The sequence below is a fragment of the Clarias gariepinus genome, chromosome 10 (genome assembly GCF_024256425.1).
Source record: "Clarias gariepinus isolate MV-2021 ecotype Netherlands chromosome 10, CGAR_prim_01v2, whole genome shotgun sequence".
Lineage (NCBI taxonomy): Eukaryota > Metazoa > Chordata > Actinopteri > Siluriformes > Clariidae > Clarias > Clarias gariepinus.
Genome location: NC_071109.1, coordinates 4,006,401 through 4,030,260, shown reverse-complemented (window position 1 = coordinate 4,030,260; position 23,860 = coordinate 4,006,401). Strand labels below are relative to the sequence as shown.

Here is a 23,860-nt window from a genome sequence, read left to right as displayed (position 1 = left end):
TGTAATATATTCAACCCATAACTCTTAAAATATTTTTGCACATTTCTTTTGCTACAGCTTTATAATAATGATTTATTAACTCAATAAAAATAGATACATTAATTTAACTAATTAATTCCTTTGCTTTTCTAGATGCAGTCCAAACTCTTAAGAGGATTCCACTTTCCCCTGTAGAGATAGAAGTTTATCAGCCCGATAAAGTACTCTGTGTGAATATCTGTGACTCGGCGATTCTACACTGCTGTATTTCTGGTTCAGATGTCGGAGTAATTTTCTGGTATAAACAACCAACAGGAAAACAGCCTCGGATTATGAGCAGAGTGCAAAAACGTGATGCCATTCTTTACAATCAATTCACAAATGATCGGTTTCAAGTGACAAGATCTTCGAACTGTTCTAATATGACGATTTCTAACATCATCCAGTCTGATGAAGCCATGTACTACTGTGCAGTGATATTACCATACAGTGTGTTTGGAGGTGGAACATATTTAAAAATTAAAGGTAAAGGTTCCCCCAGTTTAACCTGGAAGGCAAATAATTATGAAGTACAATAATGCAAACCGTGTTTACTTCAACAACAGTTACATACAGACATTTTAATAAGAAGAAAATCATAATACATGTTTGTAGGTGAACATCTTACCAATACATCAGAAACATCTACACCAGCTCTGTGGGACAATTTAGTGGTGTGTGAACAAACCCTGCATGGAAACTACACTAACATAAGCACACAAGAGACAACTGGTAAGATGTATAATTTAAAAATAATTTATTACATTTAATTTATAAAGCATAATTTGCCTACAAAATCAGTTATACTAATGTAAATAATCACATGGATTAATAACAGAAGCAGAAATGATCAGATCTCTTACGTTCAACAGTGATGATTTTAGGAACGGCTTTGGGCTCGTGTGCACTTCTGATTGTCTGTCTCACTTATTTCATATTGAAGGGAAGTGAATGTTCTAAAAGTAAGTGCTTTTTATTATCTGATTATACTTACTGCAGTGAAATAATAATAATAATAATAATAATAATAATAATAATAATGTTTATGTCTGTTTTATTAGTGAAGCCTTCTATAGAACATTCGTCAGTAATGAGGCAGGTATGTGTGCATATTTACTTATTCTGTGTGAATTAAGTAAAATATATTTTATCCCCTGTATGCTTAACAATATATATATATATATATATATATATATATATATATATATATATATATATATATATATATATATATATAGTCCCTCATATAGTCTAATCGTACTACTGTATATACAGTATGTAATGTATACAATAAACTTATGTCTTAATAAGCTTTACTAGTAATGACATATTTATTTTCACCAGGAAACTGAAGCTAAAAATCTCAGTTACGCAGCCTTGCAATTTTCCAAAAGGAATCCCAAACCTGACAGTAGCAGCACTGAGGTTATATATAACAATAGACGAGATGAATGTGTGTACTCCAGTGTGAAAAAAAATTAATATGTATCGTGAGATAAGCTGCCATGCCACATTAACCTCTTCTGTAGATAATTTGAAGAAGTGCTTGTTTGTTATTATTTTATTATGTATAAATAATACAGTGAATAAATAAATTAATAAATAAAAATACATAAATAAACACTAACCCTATCAGTATTGATTTGATTTTGGCATAATCAATATTAAATATACACACACACACACACACACACACACACACACACACACACACACACACAGTATGGTGGTCTAAAATAATCAAATTGTGAGATTATTTGAAAGCCAAATGTTTATTTTTGCTTTATTATTTGCAATCAGGCCTACATTTGTTAACTCATAAGTTGGGACATTCAATTTGGTTTATAATGACCACCCCCTCACACACACACTCATCCCAATAAATAAATAAATAAATAAATAATAGACAAATATAGTAAAATTAATTAGTAAATACTTAGTTTACTTTGCATATAATAGTAATAATAATAATAATAATAATAATAATAATAAAACGAAGAAAAAGAATAGTAATACATGTTATAAAGTTTTAGCACAAATAATGATATAATTTTAGTACAATGATATTGTACTATGATATAATTTTATGTAGTTTTACCCGTAAGGCCCTTCAGTATTGTTTCAGCCTTAACACAATAATACAAATTCTTGATATATGACACTTTATACTTTTTTCATATTCTTATATTGCCCCATGGGGATAAATAAAGTTTTTTTTTTTTTTTTTTAGCTGAGTTGACGTTTGGTTTCACATTTATCCGGAAATGGCACGCTGTACCTATGCTGTACTTACGATTGCCAATTTATCACATGCAATTCTACTATAAACAGCGCCAAACTTATGCTGAACCATCTACAAACTTACATATTTGTCTACAAAGTACAGACAACACAATTTCCCATGAATGCTTAAGACTTATAATAGCTGTCAAAAGCTGCTATGATTTCTCACCTGTTAACAACAACCTCCATAACTGAACTGTGTAGTTATACTGTAGATAGATAGATCTTACATATAGTCAGAATAATGTAAAAACTGACTTAAAGTTACCTGGATACTTGTGACTACAGAAACGTATCACTTATACTACAGAACATATTAAATGTCACTATATGCAGAGTGCTAACTAAAAGAGGGCACTATTTAGTAGTTCAGTTGGTCTGTATACGATGCCACAGCCTTTATCTCCTCCGCCTCAATGTTTACATAAGATCTGCTCTCAGCCTCAGACCACAGGATGCTTCTACTCACAGCCACAACTTTGTTGACTTTGTCACTTCAGTATACAAATGTGGCTATTAAGAATGTGTGTGTTTTTTTTCCGCGAGATGCCACAATTTGGTGAGCGGCGTGCAGCCTGTACAATGTTGAGATTCATCTTTCTTTCTTCTCATACTTTTTATTCTTCTCTAATTAAAATGTAAGTTAATATGATTAGTTTATGGTCAATTTGACCATATTGAAATTGTCCTCTTTGCCTGAGGCGCCCCATGCGTGGCAGGTTGAGGTGCACTGGGTGTCGCATTCCTATCGTATATTCCTATTCCTATATTGTCATGTGATGTTAATGTTATGGATGATCTGTTTGTATGAAAATCAATTCTGATTGCGCAACAAACAACAACAACAACAACAAATCTGCTAAAGCTTTAAAACTGAAAACCATCCTAGTAAATTATTACTATTAATACTGGTATTGAGCTCCAAGACTGCGGGAAGTAAGGTTGCTGACTCCAGTGTAGCATTTCTAAAAACAATCTGTTATTTGAGACATTAAGCCAAAAATATGGATATCATCTGCATATTACTGAGAGTTCAGGACATCACTGTATGTGATTACTGTATAACCTCTGAATTGGCTTCACTGGCATGTTACTGTCTAAAAGCTTCTTATATCTTCTACTAAATGTGAACTAGTTCAGAAATTTAACCTGTATAAGAAATCCAGTGCACATTATTCTATTCATATTCAAGCTTCAACATTTGTCCAATACGTTCCACGTTTATAACATTGTCTTAAATGGTTTAACGCTAGTGTGTGTTGCTGCCTCCTTATTGATGCAATTACTATAACAAAATAGTTATACAAGCTTGTAAATTAACACATCCCACCACTTTATCAACTTAGTATAGGTCAGGTGTCAGTAACCAGCAACTCTTTCATTCCTCTGCTGCCAAACTTACCTGTGGCTTTGGTAAAACAAATAATGAGTATTTTAATTTTTAATTTATTTTATAGTAGTTCATTGGTTTTTTAAATGTAGTTATAAATTTGAAGATTATGGTGATCTTGTAACATTAAAGTAAATTAATAAAAAAAAAAATGTTATTCAAAATATGCATCACTACCGCCAATGTACGACCCCTGCCGGCACGCGATTTATATACTGTAAATAGTTGACGGCTGACTGCACACTCCAGTAGACGCAATAAAAAGATGACGACACAAATAACCAGATGCCAATTTTTGATTTTGATGCAGGTGAATAATTTAAGTTCGGCTTTTTATTTCATAAATACAAGGAGGACCCTAATAGACATTGAGTATTGTGTTTAAAAGTAACCTTCAATCCAGCGTCTTTTTTTCCGCAAAAAAATTTAAAATGTTTTTGTTGCAGAAGTATTTTTTTTCTTGTTTTCTCTGTAGCAGTTCATTGATTTCATAAATGCAAATTTGTGCAATTTATAGAGTACATAGCATAAACATAAAAACAATACATGCAGTGTCATTTTAGATTTCAAAGAGTTTTGTGGCTCCCTGTGTTTTCTTCACTGTGGAAAACGACTCCAAATGGCTCTTTGATTGAGGTTGCCGACCCCTGGACTAGGTTAAAAAATATATAGTATATCAGGTGAAAATAGTAGTTTCAGGTATCATTACAGCAGAATGAATCATAATGTTTTTTTTTCATATCATAATAATCATTCAAGCAAGTCAGATCTGTACCATATGTAACTTAAGTTAATAATTTTTCATTCTTCATTGATTTTACGAAAGGGTTAAATGTTTCAGTCAAACATTGCTTTAAAAAAACAATAATCTGTTATATAAGTTAGAAATAAAGTAACGGTGATCTAAGTATCAGGAGTAAATATGACTTCAGAATAAACGCTATGATGAGGTTGTCCTCTGTTTGTTCTTCCACTTTTAGTTTTCATCTCGTTGAAACTCAGAGCCGCATAATTCAGATCCACAGCATTTTGGTCCTTAAAGGAACAGATATAAAAAGTTAGCCAGAGCTTAGAAAATTAGTGTACATTTTCATGTACCGTACGTATACACAGTTCCTGATTAGTTACCTGAATGTGCGGTGTCCCTATCAAAGAACCATGTGGTCGTTTCACTATAGAAGAAAACAAAACTGCCATGTCCTAAACTGTACATGAACTTGCAGTTATTTTTACATGTTTTAACTTGCACTAGATTATGTACAGCAAAAATGCATTGACTTAAAGATTTTGTCTCAAATTTATTTTATAATAAGTTTCTTTTTATTTTTTAGCTGAACTACTGTACATGGCTAGATTTATCAATATTTTGTAATATTTTCAAATTTATACTTTTCTCATTTTGAATGAATGCTTACATTAGATACGATGTAAAGACTTACCAAAGTTAAGCTTTTTACAGTATAAAACTGCTTGTGTAAAATTCACCACGACACACACTACCAACACCACAACCAGGCAGATCACTATAGAATCAGGTCTGTCTCTCTGTCTGTCTGCTGAAACATGAATATTACTGTATGACAATTGCTGTTTACTTACAAACAAAACTGTTTCAGTACTTACAACAAAAAAACAAGCAAACAGGTCTGTGTAAAGTTTATTAAAATGTTGGTGAGAAAATTCATTCTTACCCAGTTGTACTTGTGTCCCGTTCCCAAAAATGATCTTCCCACACGCGGCCACAGCGCAGTAGTAAGTCCCAGTATCATTAAGGCTGAGGATGTTCTTGGAGAAGTTGTACACACAGGTGTGTGTAGAAGAGCCGCTCTCACACTGATGGCTGCTGTTGTGATGAGTGTAAATGATTTGAGGATGGGATTGTGGTGGAGCAGCTCTGAACCAGAGCACTTGGAGTTCTGCTGCTCTGCTCTCAGAGAGAACCGAGCACTGCAGAGTCACTGACGCTCCTGCAGGAACCGAGTCCAACCCGCCGCTCTGTGATACTGACACTTTTTTATTACTGTCATCTAGTCAATATAAGAGTGTGCAGTTGGTTAATCAACATTCTAAATACCCAGCAGTTACTTAATAAAAATGAAATTGAATTAAAATAAAAAGGTATAAATGATGTAGGATTTATAGATTGTACAGAGAAAAAAGTTAAATCAGAGGTAAACTGTTTATGGTGATGAATACAAATTTCCTTCCCATGCTTTAATTGAACATTTACTACAGCCTTCAGTGCTTTATTAGGAGGAAAAGTGTTAGCAATATAAGCAGTGTAATGTATATTTAGGAATACACAAACTTCTATCATAGTCCTACTGCTAAAACTAATACTACTGAAGGAAGCTTAAAATATGTTATTATTGGTTTTAAAATAAAATGAAACCAATAAACTGTTATTTAAAAAAAAAAAAAAAAAAAACAATTAAACAATCATTCATGGAATGCCGAATAATATGAAGAAAAATATTAATTAGTTTTTTTTTTTTTTTTTTTTGGAAACATTTTTGTACAAATAAAAAAACAGATAGATGGATAGATAATAATAACACTAATAAGGAGAATAAGAAGACAAAATAGCGAAAGGAACAAATTTAGACACTTTAATGTAGTGAAGTGGAAACATTAATATGAACACTATTAGTGATGTACAAAACTTTCTGTCTTGAACACTGCAACATACAGCATACAAAACAGTGTTTCTATTAGCAGCAGTGATTCTTGCCTAACATTATATAATGAGGATAAAAAAAGTAGTGCTAAAAAGTAGTAACATGTTCCTTTATTAAATTAAATAATCCTAAAATTTCTACATGCCCTGGCTGACTATTTTAATATTGCATAAACATGACAAAAGACATTAATTAATAAATTGAAAACTTTATTGATAAATGTATGTCTGTGTGTGTCAGTGATTTACCTGTCACAGCTACGAATGTTCCATTGGAAAATTCAAATTTAGCCCAGTAATAAATTCCGCAGAAATACAGTCCTTCATCAGCTTTTTTTGGTTGTAGAATTGATAAAGAAATGCCGTTATTAATATTCTCTATTTTAAATCCAGAGCTAAAGTCAGGTGAAATTTGAGTATCTTTATGTAATATCGTTTTTCCCACTTCCACAGGCATCTCTCCAAACCGTTGCTTGTACCAAACAATAAGGTCTCTATTGTGTTCATCATGAAATGTGCAGTTCAGAGTCACACGTTCTCCAGACTTCACCGAGACAAATGATGATCCGTGAAAATCTACTGCATGGCCTGGAACTAGAAAAACAATTCAGGTCAGGTCCAGTGCAACAAATAAAGGAGGACATTTTACATAAGGGGAAAAAAAGTACTTACAAATGTTTAGAGATAAAATAAGAGTACAAAGTGGAGCCATCTTCATAAATGTCATGGTACTTGGGTGGAGGTGTTTGAAAGAATTTACAGACCAAACCACTGAGACTTTTTGTATTGAAGATTTTTATCTTATTGGCTGCTACAAGTCACATGATCACTTTAAATTTCCACTCCACCCACGTAAGTATGTTTGTACAGTAAGTTGGGCCAACAGAAGTCAGTGGTGAAAAATGCACATAGTACACACTGTATATATGTCTGGGGAGTTTATTTCACTAAAATTCTCAGACCAGTAAAACATTCTAACCACCTGGGACTTGGAGTCCCCATGGCTCCATAGGCCCTCTGCGGTAGTTCTGGAGTGTCTGGCACCAGGATGTTGGCAGCAGACCCTTTGGGTGCTGTAAGTTAAAGGGTGTGGTATCTGTCCATTGGACTTGTTGGTCCATTCGGATTGGGAGCTGGGGAGTTCGGAGGCCAGGTCGGCAGCTCTGGGCTCTTAGTCTGCAGGGCCATGTATGGGGTGGACTGAAATACACTGGTTGTTCTGGTTCCTTTATATTGTGGACAGTATTTACTTTTTAGATGATTTGTCCTGCATTGACTTTTCTGGTACTGGCCTTTAATATGTAGTTCTAATATTATGGCTGACTGCTCTGTAACTTATTTTAACAGTTTGTGTACAAAGTCCTTGTCAAATTACACCAGTTGCTTGGGTTTCTGTCTTGGTGAAATCAAAAGCAATGTTCTAAATGTTGAAAGTATAAACTCCTATTTTCCCAATCTCTTCCCAATTATCTCTTAAATCTCTTAGATCACTTAAACACTTGATTACATAACTGAAATCATCAAACACATTTTATTATTACACAATTTTTAAAAAGCTGAATTAAATTTTATTTACCACACTCTGATCCCTGATCCCAACCAGACCTGTTGAGTTAGGCAATCATTTAAATAGAACTTGCTTGACAAAGTGAGACATGCTAAAAGATCTCACATTATGCCAGAATCTAATGAAATTCAAAAACAGATGCGAAACAAAGTAATTGACGTGCCAGTATGGAAACGGTTACAAAGTGATTTTTAAAGCTTCTGGACTCCATTGAACCACAATGAGGGCCATCATCCACAAATGGAGAAAACTTGAAACAGTGGTTCACAATTGGCCAGCCTATCAAAATTACTCCAATCGCACAATGACAACTTATCCGGGAGTTCAGAAAAGAACACAGAACAACATCTAAAGAACTGCAGGTCTCACCAGGTCTCGCCGTATTTAAAGGTCAGTATTTATAATTTAACAATAAGAGGAAGATTAGGCAAAAATGGCATCAATGGAAAAATCCCCATGCAAAAGCTACTGCTGCCCAAAAAGAATACAAAGGCTCACCTCAATTTTGCCAAAAAAAAAAAAAAAACATATTGATTATCCACAAGATTTTCAGTCAAATATTCTGTGGACTGATGAGAAAAAAGTTTAACATTTTGTAAAGTGTGCATCCCATTACACCTGACATAAAGTAACACAGCATTTCATAAAAAATACAAGTCAGCATTAAAAGTTATTAAACCAATAATTAAGAAGTCTGAACTTGATCAGCTGTCCAATTATAGGCCGATATCAAACCTCCTATGCTCACTATGCTTGTGTTTCTCGACCTTAGTGCAGATTTTGACACCATTAATCATAGTATTCTCCTTCACAGATTAGAAAAAAAGGGATTTAAGGGAACACCCCTCTCCTGGCTCAGATCCTATTTAACCGATCTTTATTAGTATGTAGATTTAAATGGTGATTATTCTGCATGTTCTCTAGTGGAGTTTGGTGTTCCACAGGGTTTGGTTTTAGGGCCACTGCTTTTTTCTCCTTTACATGCTTTCTTTGCACAACATAATCCGTAAGCATGGTATTAGTTTTCATTGTTATGCTGACGACACACAGAAACCAGATAAGAAAAAAACAGCTTGCTGAAATTGAGCAATGCTAAAAGATATAAGAGCCTAGATGCTAATTAACTTCCTTCTGCTTAATCCTATTAAGACTAAAAGTTACTAGTCATACTGCATGCAGCTACTGTAGAATCAAGACAGCATGCAGCTAGAAGCAAGCTTTTAGATCACACTGTAATTTTAGATTGTGTGTGCAATAGTGAAAGATGTTCGGTAATCGGACACAGTCTCAGTGCTTAAGTTTGGGCTAAAAACCTATTTATTTAGCCAAGCATTTTTGTAAACAGATTTGCCTTAGTTAAAGGAGCAGATCTGGGGGACTCATGAACGTAGAGTATTATGGTGATGTTTAGATGCTGTCTTTCCCACTCTCACTGATCACGCAGGTTTGTTTTTATTTTACCATGAAGACGGTTCTGGCATTGACTGATGTTGACAGCTGTTTCACTGAGGACTTGACTTGTCTGCAGTCGCTTGATAGTTCAGGACTGGAATTTCCTACAAGTCTACCTGAGGCTCTAATAACTACCTGTCCTTCATATTAACATTAATTAACATTAACTGTTATGCTAAACTGCCTGCCACCTAACACACTGTATGAATTCAGATCAATTCCTGCTTTCTGTTTTATCCAAATGAGGATGGGTTACCTGTTGAGTCTGGTTCCTCCCAAGGTTTCTTCCTATTGGCATCTCAGGGGGTTTTCCTTGCCACTGTCGCCCTTGGCTTGCTCATCGCTTGTGGGAGTAGCAAGTGATCGTGTGTTCTACCAGAAAGTACTAAATGGGCCGGGGCTGTGTGGGTGTATTAGCTTTACTGTCTATTTCTAATACCTGTTCCTACCAGCGTTTTAAGCGGTGATCATCTTTTTGTAACTATGCGAAGCTGCCATTGCGTTTAACCTGCTGAGTCAGGAACACAAAAGGGTTAGAGGAATTATTAACCTCATCTTCTCCTCAGCGTAGCTGTGCTATAATTGGGGAGAACTGGCTGTTGTTTGTTTGTCTGTGTGTCAGCTCTGTTCTTTAGGGCAAATAGTGTAGATTCTCATTTGCACATTAAGTTATGTCCTTCATTTAACTGCATTCTAATAATTATATATATAGAATACTTTTTTCCTATAACAACAGTGACATCATAATATTTTGTATTAACCACACTACAGAAGTAAAATTGAGAATATACGGTGAGAAAATGTGGGTGGGATGTGGGTGGATGAGAACATTGCACTGGGCCTCACATTTTTTCCCCCAAAAAGACATGTGACCCCTACAACCAATCACATGTCTCATTTTGGAGCATGCTCAGTAAAGACTGCCTGAATTATAAATGCAAACCTTTGATCATATACATTCTGTTACATGTGAGTACCTGAAATGGCTGGTTTCTGGGTTTTCTTTTGGATCTTCTGCAATATGTGTAAGTAATAAGGATTTTTAAAATTCTTTTTTAATATATTGTTTGTTTGTGATCAAAGTTTTTAATGACTCTAACTATTTTGTAATCTATTCAACTTATACATTTTTTTACATTTCTCCTGCTACAGCTTTATAATAATGATTTATTAACTCAATAAAATAGATGCATTAATTTACCCAATTAATTATTTCCTTTTCTAGATGCAGTCCAAACTCTTAAGAGGAGTCCACTTTCCCCTGTAGAGATAGAAGTTTATCAGCCCGATAAAGTACTCTGTGTGAATATCTGTGACTCGGCGACTCTACACTGCTGTATTTCTGGTTCAGATGTCGGAGTAATTTTCTGGTATAAACAGCCAATGGGAAAACAGCCTGAGATTATCAGCAGAGTTCAAAAATCTGAAGTCATGCTTTATAATCAATTCCAAAATCATCGGTTTTAAGTAAACAGATCTTCACACTGCTCCAGTATGACGATTTCTAACATCATCCAGTCTGATGAAGCCATGTACTACTGTGCAGTAATATTACCATACAGTGTGTTTGGAGGTGGAACATATTTAAAAATTCAAGGTAGAATTTGCATTAACATTAGTAGTGATATTTTCCCCCAGGAACTTTAGCTTGTTTAACAAATAATTATGAAGTACAATAATGAAAACAGTGTTTTCCTTAACAACAGTTACATACAGACATTTTAGTAAAAGAATCATAATACATGTTTGTAGGTGAACATCTTACCAATACATCAGAAACGTCTACACCAGCTCTGTGGGACAATTCAGTGGTGTGTGAACCAACCCTGGGTGGAAACTACACTAACATGAGCACACAAGAGACAACTGGTAAGATGTATAATTTAACAATAATTAATTACACTTAATTCATAAAGCATAATTTGTCTACAAAATCAGTTATACTAATGTAAATAATCACATGGATTAATAACAGAAGCAGAAATGATCAGATCTCTTACATTCAACAGTGATGATTTTAGGAACGGCTTTGGGCTCGTGTGCACTTCTGATTGTCTGTCTCACTTATTTCATATTGAAGGGAAATGAATGTTCTAAAAGTAAGTGCTTTTTATACTTACTGCAGTGCAATAAAAATGAATAATAATAATAATAATAATAATAATAATAATAATAATAATAATAATAATAAAAAAATAATAATGGATGTTTGTATTAACAGTAAACGCTTCTACAGAAGATTATTCAGGAATAAAGCAGGTATGTGTGAGTATTCATAAGTACTCTGTGCTATAACCTGTAATAATAAAAAATTTTGTCCCTCATAAATCTGACTTATTTATATACAGGTACTGTATGTAATGAACAGTATATAGTCAGCTTAACATATCTTACTAACTAATAGAAAACTAACTTACACAGCTTTATTAATAAAGACAGTTTTATTTTTTCTTTACTTTTTTCTACAAATTGTATGAACTAAGTACAACATAATTTATGTACTATATACTTTATATTTAAGTACATTGAAACCTCGGATTGTGACTAACGCGGTTTGTGAGTGTTCCGCAAGACAAGCAAAGATTTTTAATACATTTTGACTAGAAAAAACAAGTTTTGGTTTGTATCATGAGTATCATGTATCACACATGCGCTTCTTGATTTAACACCCAGTGTCACGTGATCAGAACTGAGCCAATGTTTTTTCTATTTCTTGCGCTGCAGACTTGCAGGTCTCCCCTGCTGGGTGCGCGCTTCTTACTGGTATAATCAACATCCGTGAACGCGTGTACTGTTTATTATAACACTGTGACCAGGTGTGTGCGCGTGAAACATATTTTAATTTGTGTTTGTAAGAGTGTGTGTACAGTGTGCGTGTACTGTTACTTATAACACACGTGTGCGTGCATGTGTAAAGCTAAAGAAAGTCTCATTAGAGAGGTTAAAGTTAATTTTTTTCCCTCTCAGCCCAGCCTGTCATTATGTGTGCGCGTGTAATTTGACACCATGCCTATTCGCACACACACCTTCGCCTTTACCCGCCCACCTGTCTCTGTCGCAATTCTTTTCAAAGGTAAAATGCAGGTTAATTTTTTGTTTTACTTTACAACAGTGATTGCATTAGTATGCGCTCAAATGAGAGTTATTAGCGATGTTCCGATAAAACAGTCTTTCCGTTAATGTGTGTGTGCGTGTGAAACTCAAATAAGAGAGAATAAAGGTTTACTGTGTAAGATGAAAAGGGGGAGACGGAAGGGACAGATTCCTCCTGTCCTCTTACTTTAGCTTCACACACATACACACACACATTTACATTTACATTTAGGCATTTGGCAGACGCTCTTATCCAGAGCGACTTACAAAAAGTGCTTTAATGTTTACAACATTGGATACATGCTTACACTGGGTTAACTAGGTTAATAACTAAGTACCATTAGTCCAACACATCTGAGTTTGTTTTTTTTTTTTGTTTTTTTTCACACAGCGCCTTTGCGCATAAACGGAAACACGTATCTGTCGGGATTTATTTTTTATTTTTTTAAATGTAAACTGCCGGTTAATTTGTTTTATTTTTACTTTATATTTTGTATTAATTATTTTATGTATTTAATTTTTTTGGGCTGTGGAACGAATAATTTGAGTTTCCATTATTTCTTATAGGAAAATAAATTATTTTTCTTTTATAGGAAAGAATTATGCTTGTAATCCAAGGTTTCACTGTAATAATGTAATTTCTTCCCTGATAAATCTAACGACTGTGTATGACTGTAAAATTTATATGCAGCTTAATGTAACTTAATGTATGCAGCTTTGCTGGTATTGATTTTTTTTTTTTTCATCTAGGAATCTGAAGCTGAAATGCTCAATTATGCAGCTTTGCAATTCTCCAGGAGAAATCCCAAACCTGACAGAGTAAATACTGATGAACGTGTGTACTCCAGTGTGAAAAAAATATAATATGCATTATAAAATAAGCCACCATGCCACATCAACTGATTCTGTAAATAGTTTAAATAAATGTCTATGTTTTTCTTTTAATATGTATAAATAAATAAATAAATAAATAAATAAGTTGATGACTTTTTTGTATTGATTTGATTTTGGTGTAATCAATATAAAAAATAATTAGCAAATATAATAATAATAATAATAATAATAATAATAATAATAATAATAAATATTAGTTTGTCTGGCAATTTATTTGGTACTATAACATCTGCTCTTTATGCATTAATAAATTCAATAAATATTAATATAAATTAAAATACATTTGAATATGTGCCCCTCACCCCATTTTTTAAAAAAAAGAAGTAGAAAAAGAAGAAGAAAAAGAAGTGACATCTCTCAGTACATAAATTTATTAGTTTATATGATCCTAAAAACATTATATTCAAAATTAACTAATAAAGATTGTGACTATAATAATAATAATAATAAGAAGAAGAAGAAGAAGAAGAAAAAGAAATAATAATACTAATAATATTTTTTATAAATAAAATAATAATAAAATAATAATAATAATAATAATATTTATTATTATTATTATTATTATTATTATTATTATTATAATAATAATAATAATTATTATTATTATTATTAGTAGTAGTAGTAGTAGTAGTAGTAGTATAATAATAACAATGGCACAGTGTACCAGGGCTGGATTGGGAGACAGAATTTCAGACCGGGAAAATCCCACACCACCCCAGGCCATCCTGCAGTATGCAACAAAATAAATTTAGAAACCACAGACAGCCTTATGTTTTCCCCTATACAGCTCTAAAAAAAATAATATAAAAATATTATTTAAAGAATTCTTACAGGTGCATGTGTTGGTGAGATGAACAGTTTTGTTTAATTTTTGTGAGCTGCTCACAATATTTCTCCTAAATTCAAAATAAACTATTGTTATTTCGTGTGTATATTTAAAGCAAAGGATATCACATCACATCAAAATAACCCAATATTACAGTATGCAGTATTTGCACAGGCTTTTTACCTATATAAAAGAATGTGATATTTTGTGTCTGATAAAATACTTAATAAATAATATTATGTGTTATCTAGTATTCTATAATGTCTTATCTAGTATAATTTCTTATCTAGTATTCTAGGTGATGAGAGTATGGTGGTACATCTTATATTTATTTGCAGTTCAACTGAAAAAAACTTGCAAAGAAAAACCTACAGTCATTTACAGATGAAACTGACTGCACTTGAAGCCCTGCATAAATCTAAAATTTCGCTGCTTCTTCTTAAAGTGCTTCCTTACTGCGTGCCCTTTTCCATCCCACTTCACCTGGCCGCTTTCTCTCCATTCTAGCATGTCTGTTTAAACACTTTGCCTCTCTGGGGAGACGCCGAGGCGCACAGTGGACATAACATAACGATGCCAGTCAAGAGGTAAGGGCCAGGGGTAGCTTAGTGTATAATGAGATAAAAATGGAAGTCTGCCAAATGCCTAAATGTAAGAGTAACAGAATCAGATTATTAAACAGATTAATATTGTTATTGATATTTAATTAGCTAATTGAATGACAATTTTAAAAAATCATCACTTTAGTCCACAGGGTGGACAAAAATATATATTAGTTATAATAATCTGTCACTAAGACAAATGATGATCCATAAAAATCTACCGCAATTCAGCTCAGGTCCAATACAATAAAGAAAATATTTACATATATTTGATAAAATAAGAAACTAAAGTAAAGAAACAAAAATGTTCTGGTCCCTGGGTGGAGGTGATTGAATGACTAAAGCACTGATGAATTTATACTGGGGACCTTCATCTTATTGGCTGCTACAAGACACATCATCACTTTAAATGTCTCCACCCACGTGTATTTGTAAGTCAGTTTGACCAGCAGAAGTCAGTGATGAAAAGTGCACGAACACATGGTATATAAATGTTCGTAGGTAAATTTATATGTCACTTGAATTACTCTAACTAAATGTATGTCGAAGGAGCGTATTGGACTAAATTATGTGAACCAGCCATGAAATTAAATCATTATCATTATAACCCCGTTGGACTTGGAGTTCACATGTGGCACCAGGCCATGGCTCCACAGGGCCTCCCAGGGTGTACTGTGGTATCTGACTCCAGTATGTTGGCAACAACTCCCTGGGTGCTGTGGGTTAAAGGGTGGGGAAATCTGAATGGATAATGTTAAACTGTGAACGTCACAGAAGAAATGTGACATAAATGAGCGTGGGTGGAAATCAAATAAACACTCGTGAAATAAATAAAATAAAAAAGCTCAGTAAAATTCATCATTATGTTTAATAAATAAGGTAAAAATGATGGGTGTATGTAAGAGCCATTATTAATAAATGGATAAAAACTGGAACATTGGTGAACCTTCCCAAGAATGGCCAGCTCGCCAAAATGACTCCAACAACACAACAATGGCCGTGTGTGTGTGTGTTTCTTTGGATTTCTCTCACTTATTTTATTTACAGCTCTGTTTTTAAAGTCAAATGATGTAGATTCTCTGAGTAGGAATTTGCATGAACATTGTTAATTGGACTATAAATGATTGCATGTAGTATATAATCCTTTTTTTTTCTTATCATGACAATGACATCATGATATTTTGCAGCACTGGCAGCACTGCAGAAGTATGAAAATGTGGGTGAGATGGGGGTGGTTGAGAATATTGCATAGGGCCTCAAAAATTTTCCCCATGTACATTAAAACCAATCACATGTCTCCTTTTGGAGCATGCTCAGTAAAGACCAACTATATTATAAATGCAAGCCTTGCTTCCTATACAGTCTGTTGCGTGTGACTATGTGAGATGGCTGGTTTCTGGGTTTTCTTTTGGATCTTGTGCACTATGTGTAAGTAATAAGTGCATTTGTTATAATTAACATATTGCTTGTTTTCAATGTAAGGTTTAAATTACTCTAAATTATTTTGTAATAAATTTAACTTATACCTTAAAATAAATACTTCTCATATTCTTACGACACTGCTTTACAGTAATAATTTGTTAACTCATTAATACATTCATTTTACTAATTAATTAATTAATTTGATCTTTTTAGGTACTGTAGAAACTCTTAAAAGGATTTCACATCCCTTTAAAGAGCCAACAGTTTTTCAGCCCGATAAAGAAATTTGTGCGAATATCAATGACTCGGCGACTCTACAGTGCTGTATTTTTGGAACAATTGAGGTATTTTTCTGGTATAAGCAACCAACGCAAAAACAGCCTCGCATTATGAGCAGAGTGCAAAAATCTGAAGTTATATTTTACAATGAATTCCAAAATGATCGGTTTCAAGCTAAAAGTTCTTTAAACTGCTCCAACATGACGATTTCTAACATCATCCAGTCTGATGAAGCCATGTACTACTGTTCAATCACAACACCATACGATGTGTTTGGAGGTGGAACATATATAACAATTAAAGGTACCATTTGCACTAAAATTGATTAATGTACAGTAGTGACATTTTCCACCACAACCTCCAATAAATCCTGATAAATGTTTTAGATGAACATCTTACTAATACATCAGAAACATCTACACCAGCTCTGTGGGACAATTCAGTGGTGTGTGAACCAACCCTGCACGGAAACTGCACTAACATGAACGAACAAGTTAAAAATAGTAAGACATATTAATTAATAATAATTTGTTATATTTAATTCACAAAGCATGCACTATCTACACAATCCATCATATTAATGTAAGTAATAATGTGAAACAATAACAGAAATGATTTGACCTAAATATTGGACAGTGCTGATTTTAGGAACGGCTTTGAGCTCATGTGCACTTCTGATTCTCTGTCTCACTTATTTCATATTGAGGAAAAGTAAATGTGTTAAAAGTAAGTGCTTTTTATTATCTCATTATGCTTCTTACAGTGCAATTATTATTATTATTATTATTATTATTATTATTATTATTATAAGTGTATGTCTGTATTAATAGTGAATACTTTTATTGAAGATTCTTCAGGTATGAGGCAGGTATGTGTGCGTATTCATAAGTATAAATTTTATGAATTAAATACAATATATATTTTATGTAGCCTACTGTATACTTAATGTTGTAAGTAATGATTGTTTTCCCCCCATAAACCTAATGACATATACAGCTATGTAATGTATACCATCAGCTCAACTTAACTTAAATTAATATATGCAGCTTTGCTGGTAATGAGAGATTTTATTTATTTATTTATTTTTTTATCCAGGAATCTGAAGCTGAAAATCTCAGTTATGCGGCTTTGCAATTCTCCAAAAGGAATCCCAAACCTGACAGAAGCAATACTAGGTCATCAGATAAATGTGTGTACTCTAGTGTGAAAAAATTGTAATACAGTACTGACGATAGGCTCCCATTTAAAAAAAAAATAAAAATGAATTCTCTGTTTTTTGTTTATTATTAAAAAAAAAGTTAAATAATAAGTGAACTGTTTATGACATGCTGTGAATATGATTGCTCTAATGACCCGTGTTTTATCTCACATTGGCACTTTACGGTACTGCTTTGCATTAAATATACTGTATGAGAGAAACTAATTTTAAACTTTCCCGCAGGTTGAATAAACATACATTATTCTCTCTATTTATCTTTAATGGTTTAATGTTCTTGGTGTACTTTGCTTTATTGAAGTAAGCCATGTTGTGCCATGTGTGTTGGTGTTTTGTGAGGATTCTGACACTTTACAGGTGCAAAACTGTTGTGTCTTCCGCATATGCTGTGTATACACCGTAAACTATTGCATTAATTGGCGCTGTTGAGTGATACATATAGCCCCACTCATCTTGAGGAAAAAAGTGGTATATTCGTTCAAAAAGGTGCTTCATGCTGTGATGTAATTTGGTACATAACTGCTCACAACATCCCTTCTACTACACATATTAATTTTATTTATGGTGCAAGTTTAATTTCACGCAAATGCAAAGACCAGTGTTGCAAAGTTTTATTAAATTCCCCCAAAAAACCCATGGTATACAGTTCCGCACAATGCAGCTAAAGGGAAAAAAAATTAAAGTGCACCTCCCTCATGACAATGCGCCAGCCCATTTAGCTCACAATAAGGTGAAACTTGCGGGCGACTTGGAGTACAAAATTCTGCCTTATCCCCCTACTCCCCCAAGCTTGCACCCATTGACATCTTCCATCTTCCATCCTCTGGGGCATCTCTTAAAAAAAAAACATTCAACAACAGGTGCTTCTCTCTCATAAGGTCTGCAGGCGACAACAGTCGAGCTCTAACAAATCCAACATCAAGAAGAGATGCGCAGTACCTGTTCATAAAGCCCATGCCACATGACAACATGTGCATACTTCTATCTCTTCAACAAAGTTATGCTGAAAGTTACGATCTAGATAAAGCTTAAATTCCCGCTTGCTATGGCCTTTCAAGCCATGCTCGAATTCAACAAGTGCACATATGCCTGACAAACTGCACCAAGAGCCCAGCTGCACTGCCTGACCCAAATTGCAATTCAGTGGCTCCAGCCTGAGCATCTCACTTCATTTAAAGTTGCTGAGAAAGTCGCAAAGGATTGTGTGTTCTTCTCCCTCCTGAACCAGCTATGCATGATCTGATGCACACACTGGAGTGTGCTCTAGATATTCTGTCACTCGTTAATGAGAGGCAGCATCCGTGGGAGAAAAGCCTTCCAGCTTCTTTCCTCTGCTTTGCAAAGAACTGCTCCAAAACCTCCACGGCTGAAGTCACCCCGCAATGCACCAATCCTGTTGGAACCAGAAATCGATCAGGCGACCACTAGAAGCCTTTTGGCAGACAACAAATGCATCAAAGAACCTGTTGCAGCACCCATAACTGGCCTTGTTTACCGCTGGCAAAGATGAACCACATGCCAAGAAAGTGTGTGACATATCCGCCTAGGTGGTGAAGACCTGCATCAACACACTCAGTGTGGCTGGTGCAATCCCCGGGTGATGACATAAACACCTAAAGACATAAAGACAGAAGGTGAGGCTAATGATCCCTCTACTTGACAGGTGAAAAATTATGGTAGCTTGGGGCAACTACAAAAACACTGCAGGAAACAGGTTCTGAAGATTAAGGAAGAAGCCGACATGTCCCTGCAGCCCCAGCCCGTCTTCTACTTCCTGGTGCGGAACGATTTGTTATATTACCACACACTGAGTAGCAAGCCGAGCATCCTCCTTAAGGTTGCACGGTTAAGGTTCCCTAAGGTTGTAGTGCCACAAGCCAAAGAGTTATGCATCTGGCACACTTCACATCTTTTGGAGGACACCTGTGGGCCAACAATACAATCAAAAAAGTCCATAATTACTTCCACTGGCTGGGGCAGCACACTGAGCTGAAAACTTCATCCAGCTGAGATTAGCTTATTTCACATTTGCTCTTTACAGTAAGAGAAACTCCTTGAGCCCCAAGGGTTTCATCCCATTTGAACTGCTATTTCACCCGGCAAGGACCCTTCACTATAGTGACCATGCGCAAGCCTGATGGGTTGATTCATGTATGCACTGATTTTTGGCGACTTAACCAAATATGCAACTTTTATATATTTCCGCATATCCACTCCCCTGTGTGGATGATATTGTGGACTGGCTGGGAAAGACCTAATACATTTCAATCTTAGATCTCACTAAGGGTTATTTGCTGGTCACCCTTACACCTGAGGATAAAAAAAAAAGATCCTGTTTAACACCGATCAGGGCCACTGACAATACTGTGTCCTCTCCTTTATTCTGCACAGTGCCCCAGCTACTTTCCAGCAGTTTAATGACATTGTCTCATCCTGTGCCGCCATTGCCCCTATGCTACTACTTATCTCAACATTATCATTCCCTCAAGCATCTGGAAGCACCCAGCATGCTTACATTTTCAAAATCACACCAGTAAAAGCCAGTATATAGCTATTTTGCTCTTATTTACGTGAAATTGCTGACAGCTGCGCGCCACTCATGCCGTTTCCTGCCTTTTCCAACCTGTGATTCTCATTTCTCTCAGAAGATGGCGATAGGGATCGGCTATGGGTACTAGCTATGCATCATTCAGTGTGTACATGTAACTATCTCAGGTGTCATTCCATATATGCAGTTTATATATATACAATAAACACTGCCTTTTGCAAAGTAAAAGTGAGTTGCGCGTGCGGCGTTTTGATCGAAAGGCAGATAAACGCGTGCGCAGATATAAACAGATTTATTGATAAAACTACAGACATGAAATACAACAAACACAAAAAAAAAATTTATGCTACTCACTGAATGTGAATTTATCGGTAGAAGGATGCTGAGGTTGGAACTGCCGGGCAGGAGGTCTAGAGGAAGACCAAAGAGGAGATTTATGGATGCAGTGAGAGAGGACATGAAGTTAGTTGGTGTGAGAGAAGAGGATGCAGAGGATAGGGTTAGATGGAGGCAGATGATTTGCTGTGGCGACCCCTGAAAGGGAACAGCCGAAAGACAAAGAAGAAGACTGAATACAACGCGACAGCACGCAGAATCCCTGGGCTTTGTCAATTTGAACTGATATTCTATTGTCATTCATATTGCCGTTGTTTTAGAGCCGTTTACTATATATATATATATATAGGCTATATGTGTGTGTGTGTGTGTGTGTGTGTGTATATATATATATATATATATATATATATATATATATATATGTAAGAATACTACGTCATCTTGATTTAATCTGTAATGTTTAAGTGGAATACATTTTGCGTATATGCTTAAATATTCCTTTTTATTTATGGACAGTATTATGTTTGATCTGTATTATTGCGAGAGGTGATGACTTTCTGGTGGAATATGTCTGCATTTTATCGATAAATCGAACGCGTTTATCAGCCTTTTAATAAAAATGCCTTTTGTAAAGTGAAAGTACGAGCCACAGGTTCACGCACGCCGATGAACAGCTGTATTTTAGTCATTAATTCACAATCACAATCCAGCTATTCCAGTGACCTTTTGCCATATACTGTCTGCTATATTCTATATTTAATAAAACTGTATTGAAACAAAATTGTGTATTTTGCTTATTTAATATCGCTTCTGGAACATTGCTATCCATACATTTTATGTATATGGAAAAAGGTGAAATCTAAACACAAACAGAAAGGACGAATAAAGGGATGTACGAAATATTAGCACCTTTACCGTGTTCAAATGAATAAAGAGTTACTGCATTATGTTTCAAGACATCCTTAATTTACATTGTTGTCCTAATTATATTGTTACGGGGTGCGGTGTGGAGAGCCGCATCACGTGATGTTTTACTGATAAGAGCCCAGACGCAGGGCTTTAGAGGGGGTCAGTGAAATAGGAGTTGTGAGTGCTTATGACAGACATGGGAAGACCCTTCAGTTTGGAGATAGTGTGGGATTATTAATTAAGAAACTTTAAAAGGAAACCAAAGGAAAAATGAAAACACAAAATAAACAGAGCTCCGCCGTCTACGTGAGAACAGACGGGGTTCTGGAAACTAAAACAAAAAACTAAATTTCCCTTATGCCCTTACCGAGGATTTATAGGTAGAGGCGAGCTGCGTGATTACATATATGTCAACAAATACTTTGACAACATACACTTATCAACTTATCATAAATAATAAAGCTTTATATCCTCAGGAGGGGTCATTACATTGTTTTAGCGATAAATTCATGTAAGTGAGCTCAGAACTAAATCGCTGCTGCTGCTCCATCTAAAGCACTATTACACTAAAAAAACATCAGAGAAGCTCAGAAGCTTTAGATAGAATGAATAAACTAATAAATTTTCTCAAAACGTTATAAAATAAAGTAGGGCTTTCGTTTTTGTTATAGTACGAAGCCCCTACAGTAGATGGACAAAGGAGGAGAAAAAACGACAGAAAAATGTCAAAAGTTTTAGGTTATAGCGCAAAAGTTGTGGGTTATATTGCAAAACATAACTTGTTTTTTCTTTTCTTCTGCCATTTTTTTCTTTTCCTTTGTCCCCTTATAGACTCTGTAGTAGGTTTTCTCAGTTTAATATGAAAAAAATATCGCTGATTATTAAGGCGGGAATGAATGGCGCATTGCCAAGTACAAGCTAAACTATTTGCTTTGGGTGATCATTGTGTGTCAGCGACAGCTTCCCATTCAAAACAATAGGCGGTCATATGACCGGTGAATCGCGTTAAAAGTAGGTGACACTGTCGCGGCGCTTCTTGTGTTAAGGCCAAATCTAAAAAATGTCACTTGGCCACAGTACCTTGGGGATAAGACCGGATACAGTCTGCTGAAACCACAGGAAAATAAATTGAAAGCTGTCCAATCGTACCCAGGACCCACCACAAAAAGACATGTACATGCCTTTTTGGGCCTTGAAAATTATTATTACAATTTTGTCCCAGGTTTTTCCTCTATGGCAGCACCCCTCTTAGAGCCGCTGAGGAAGGTACTTCCAGAAAAGGTTTGCTAGACAGACAAAGGAAAAAGCAATCCAGAAACTAAAGGCCCATCTCACCAGTTCTCCCATCCTCCAAAACTGTTCCTAGTCCCCATGGGTGCATCTGAGACTGGGCTCTTATAATGAACCACTTATGAGCTCCTACATTCATCTTTAAACAAATCTTGAACTGTTAAATCTTTTTTTTAGTCTGTGTCTACATTTACATCCACATTTTAATGTGTGGCCTTTTTAATAAATATGATTGCTCCCAAACATGGAGGTTTTGTATCAAACTTATATGAAGAAATATAGGTTTGTAAATACTATATAAATAAATAAATAAATAATGGGGGTGATCCTTTTCCAATTCAGTGACTCTGATTTTTTTTTAATATATATATATATATATTTTTTTTTTACATGTTGGTGTTATATCTTTAACTTGGATGTTAAAAGTTACAGTAATTAAATAAAGTCTTTATTACAGGCTGCAAAGCAACAAAATGTGATTTATAGGGAATTGGTTATTTTCTATATTCACTGTAAATGTATGTCTGTATGTCAGTGAGTTACGTGTTCACAGTATGGCCTGAAACTAGAAAATCAATTCAAGTCTAATGCAATGCAATGTTTGTACAGTAAGTCAGTTTGGGTAGCAGAAGTCAGTGGAGAAAAGTGCACAAGCATATGGTATATTGGTATTTTTAGGTTAATTTATGTTTTGCTTAAATTATTAAAATAAAAGTGTACTAAGTAGTGTATTGGACTAAAATACAGGGACCAACCATAACATTTAAATATTAACATTATTAACATTACCATAAATATTAACATATTAAAATTAATTTGAATTTTGGGGTGTGATTGGAGAAAATTGGAGACTTGATGCTTTCTGAAAATGTTATAGTTGAAATAATGTTCCACATTGATCCACAAAGTTGTACAGAAACAAAATTATATAGAGACAATTAAAGAAATACATTTTTATATAAAAAGATGCTAGACTCACAGCTTGATGGAAAATTTACACTATAAATTAAGATATCAGATGTTACATACTAGAAAAAGATAAGAGTTATCCAAGTCGA

General features: G+C 34.7%; 2 protein-coding genes across 2 annotated transcripts; one reads left to right on the top strand and one right to left on the bottom strand.

Annotated features, from left to right (window-relative positions):
- Nucleotides 1-4,053: 4,053 nt before the first annotated feature.
- On the bottom strand, nt 4,054-7,489 carry LOC128531786 (uncharacterized). Its single transcript, XM_053505935.1, has 6 exons — nt 7,348-7,489; nt 6,618-6,962; nt 5,383-5,718; nt 5,131-5,247; nt 4,820-4,863; nt 4,054-4,726 (listed from the first exon to the last, which is right to left on the bottom strand). Exons 1-6 carry the CDS (start codon nt 7,487-7,489, stop codon nt 4,595-4,597), a joined length of 1,116 nt encoding a protein of 371 aa, XP_053361910.1. The 3' UTR covers nt 4,054-4,594.
- A 4,904-nt stretch (nt 7,490-12,393) lies between these two features.
- Nucleotides 12,394-19,147, top strand: LOC128531785 (uncharacterized). Its single transcript, XM_053505934.1, has 5 exons — nt 12,394-12,460; nt 16,438-16,806; nt 16,890-17,006; nt 17,140-17,229; nt 18,948-19,147. The coding sequence occupies exons 1-5, from the start codon at nt 12,394-12,396 to the stop codon at nt 19,145-19,147; spliced, it is 843 nt and encodes a 280-aa protein (XP_053361909.1).
- Nucleotides 19,148-23,860: the final 4,713 nt, after the last annotated feature.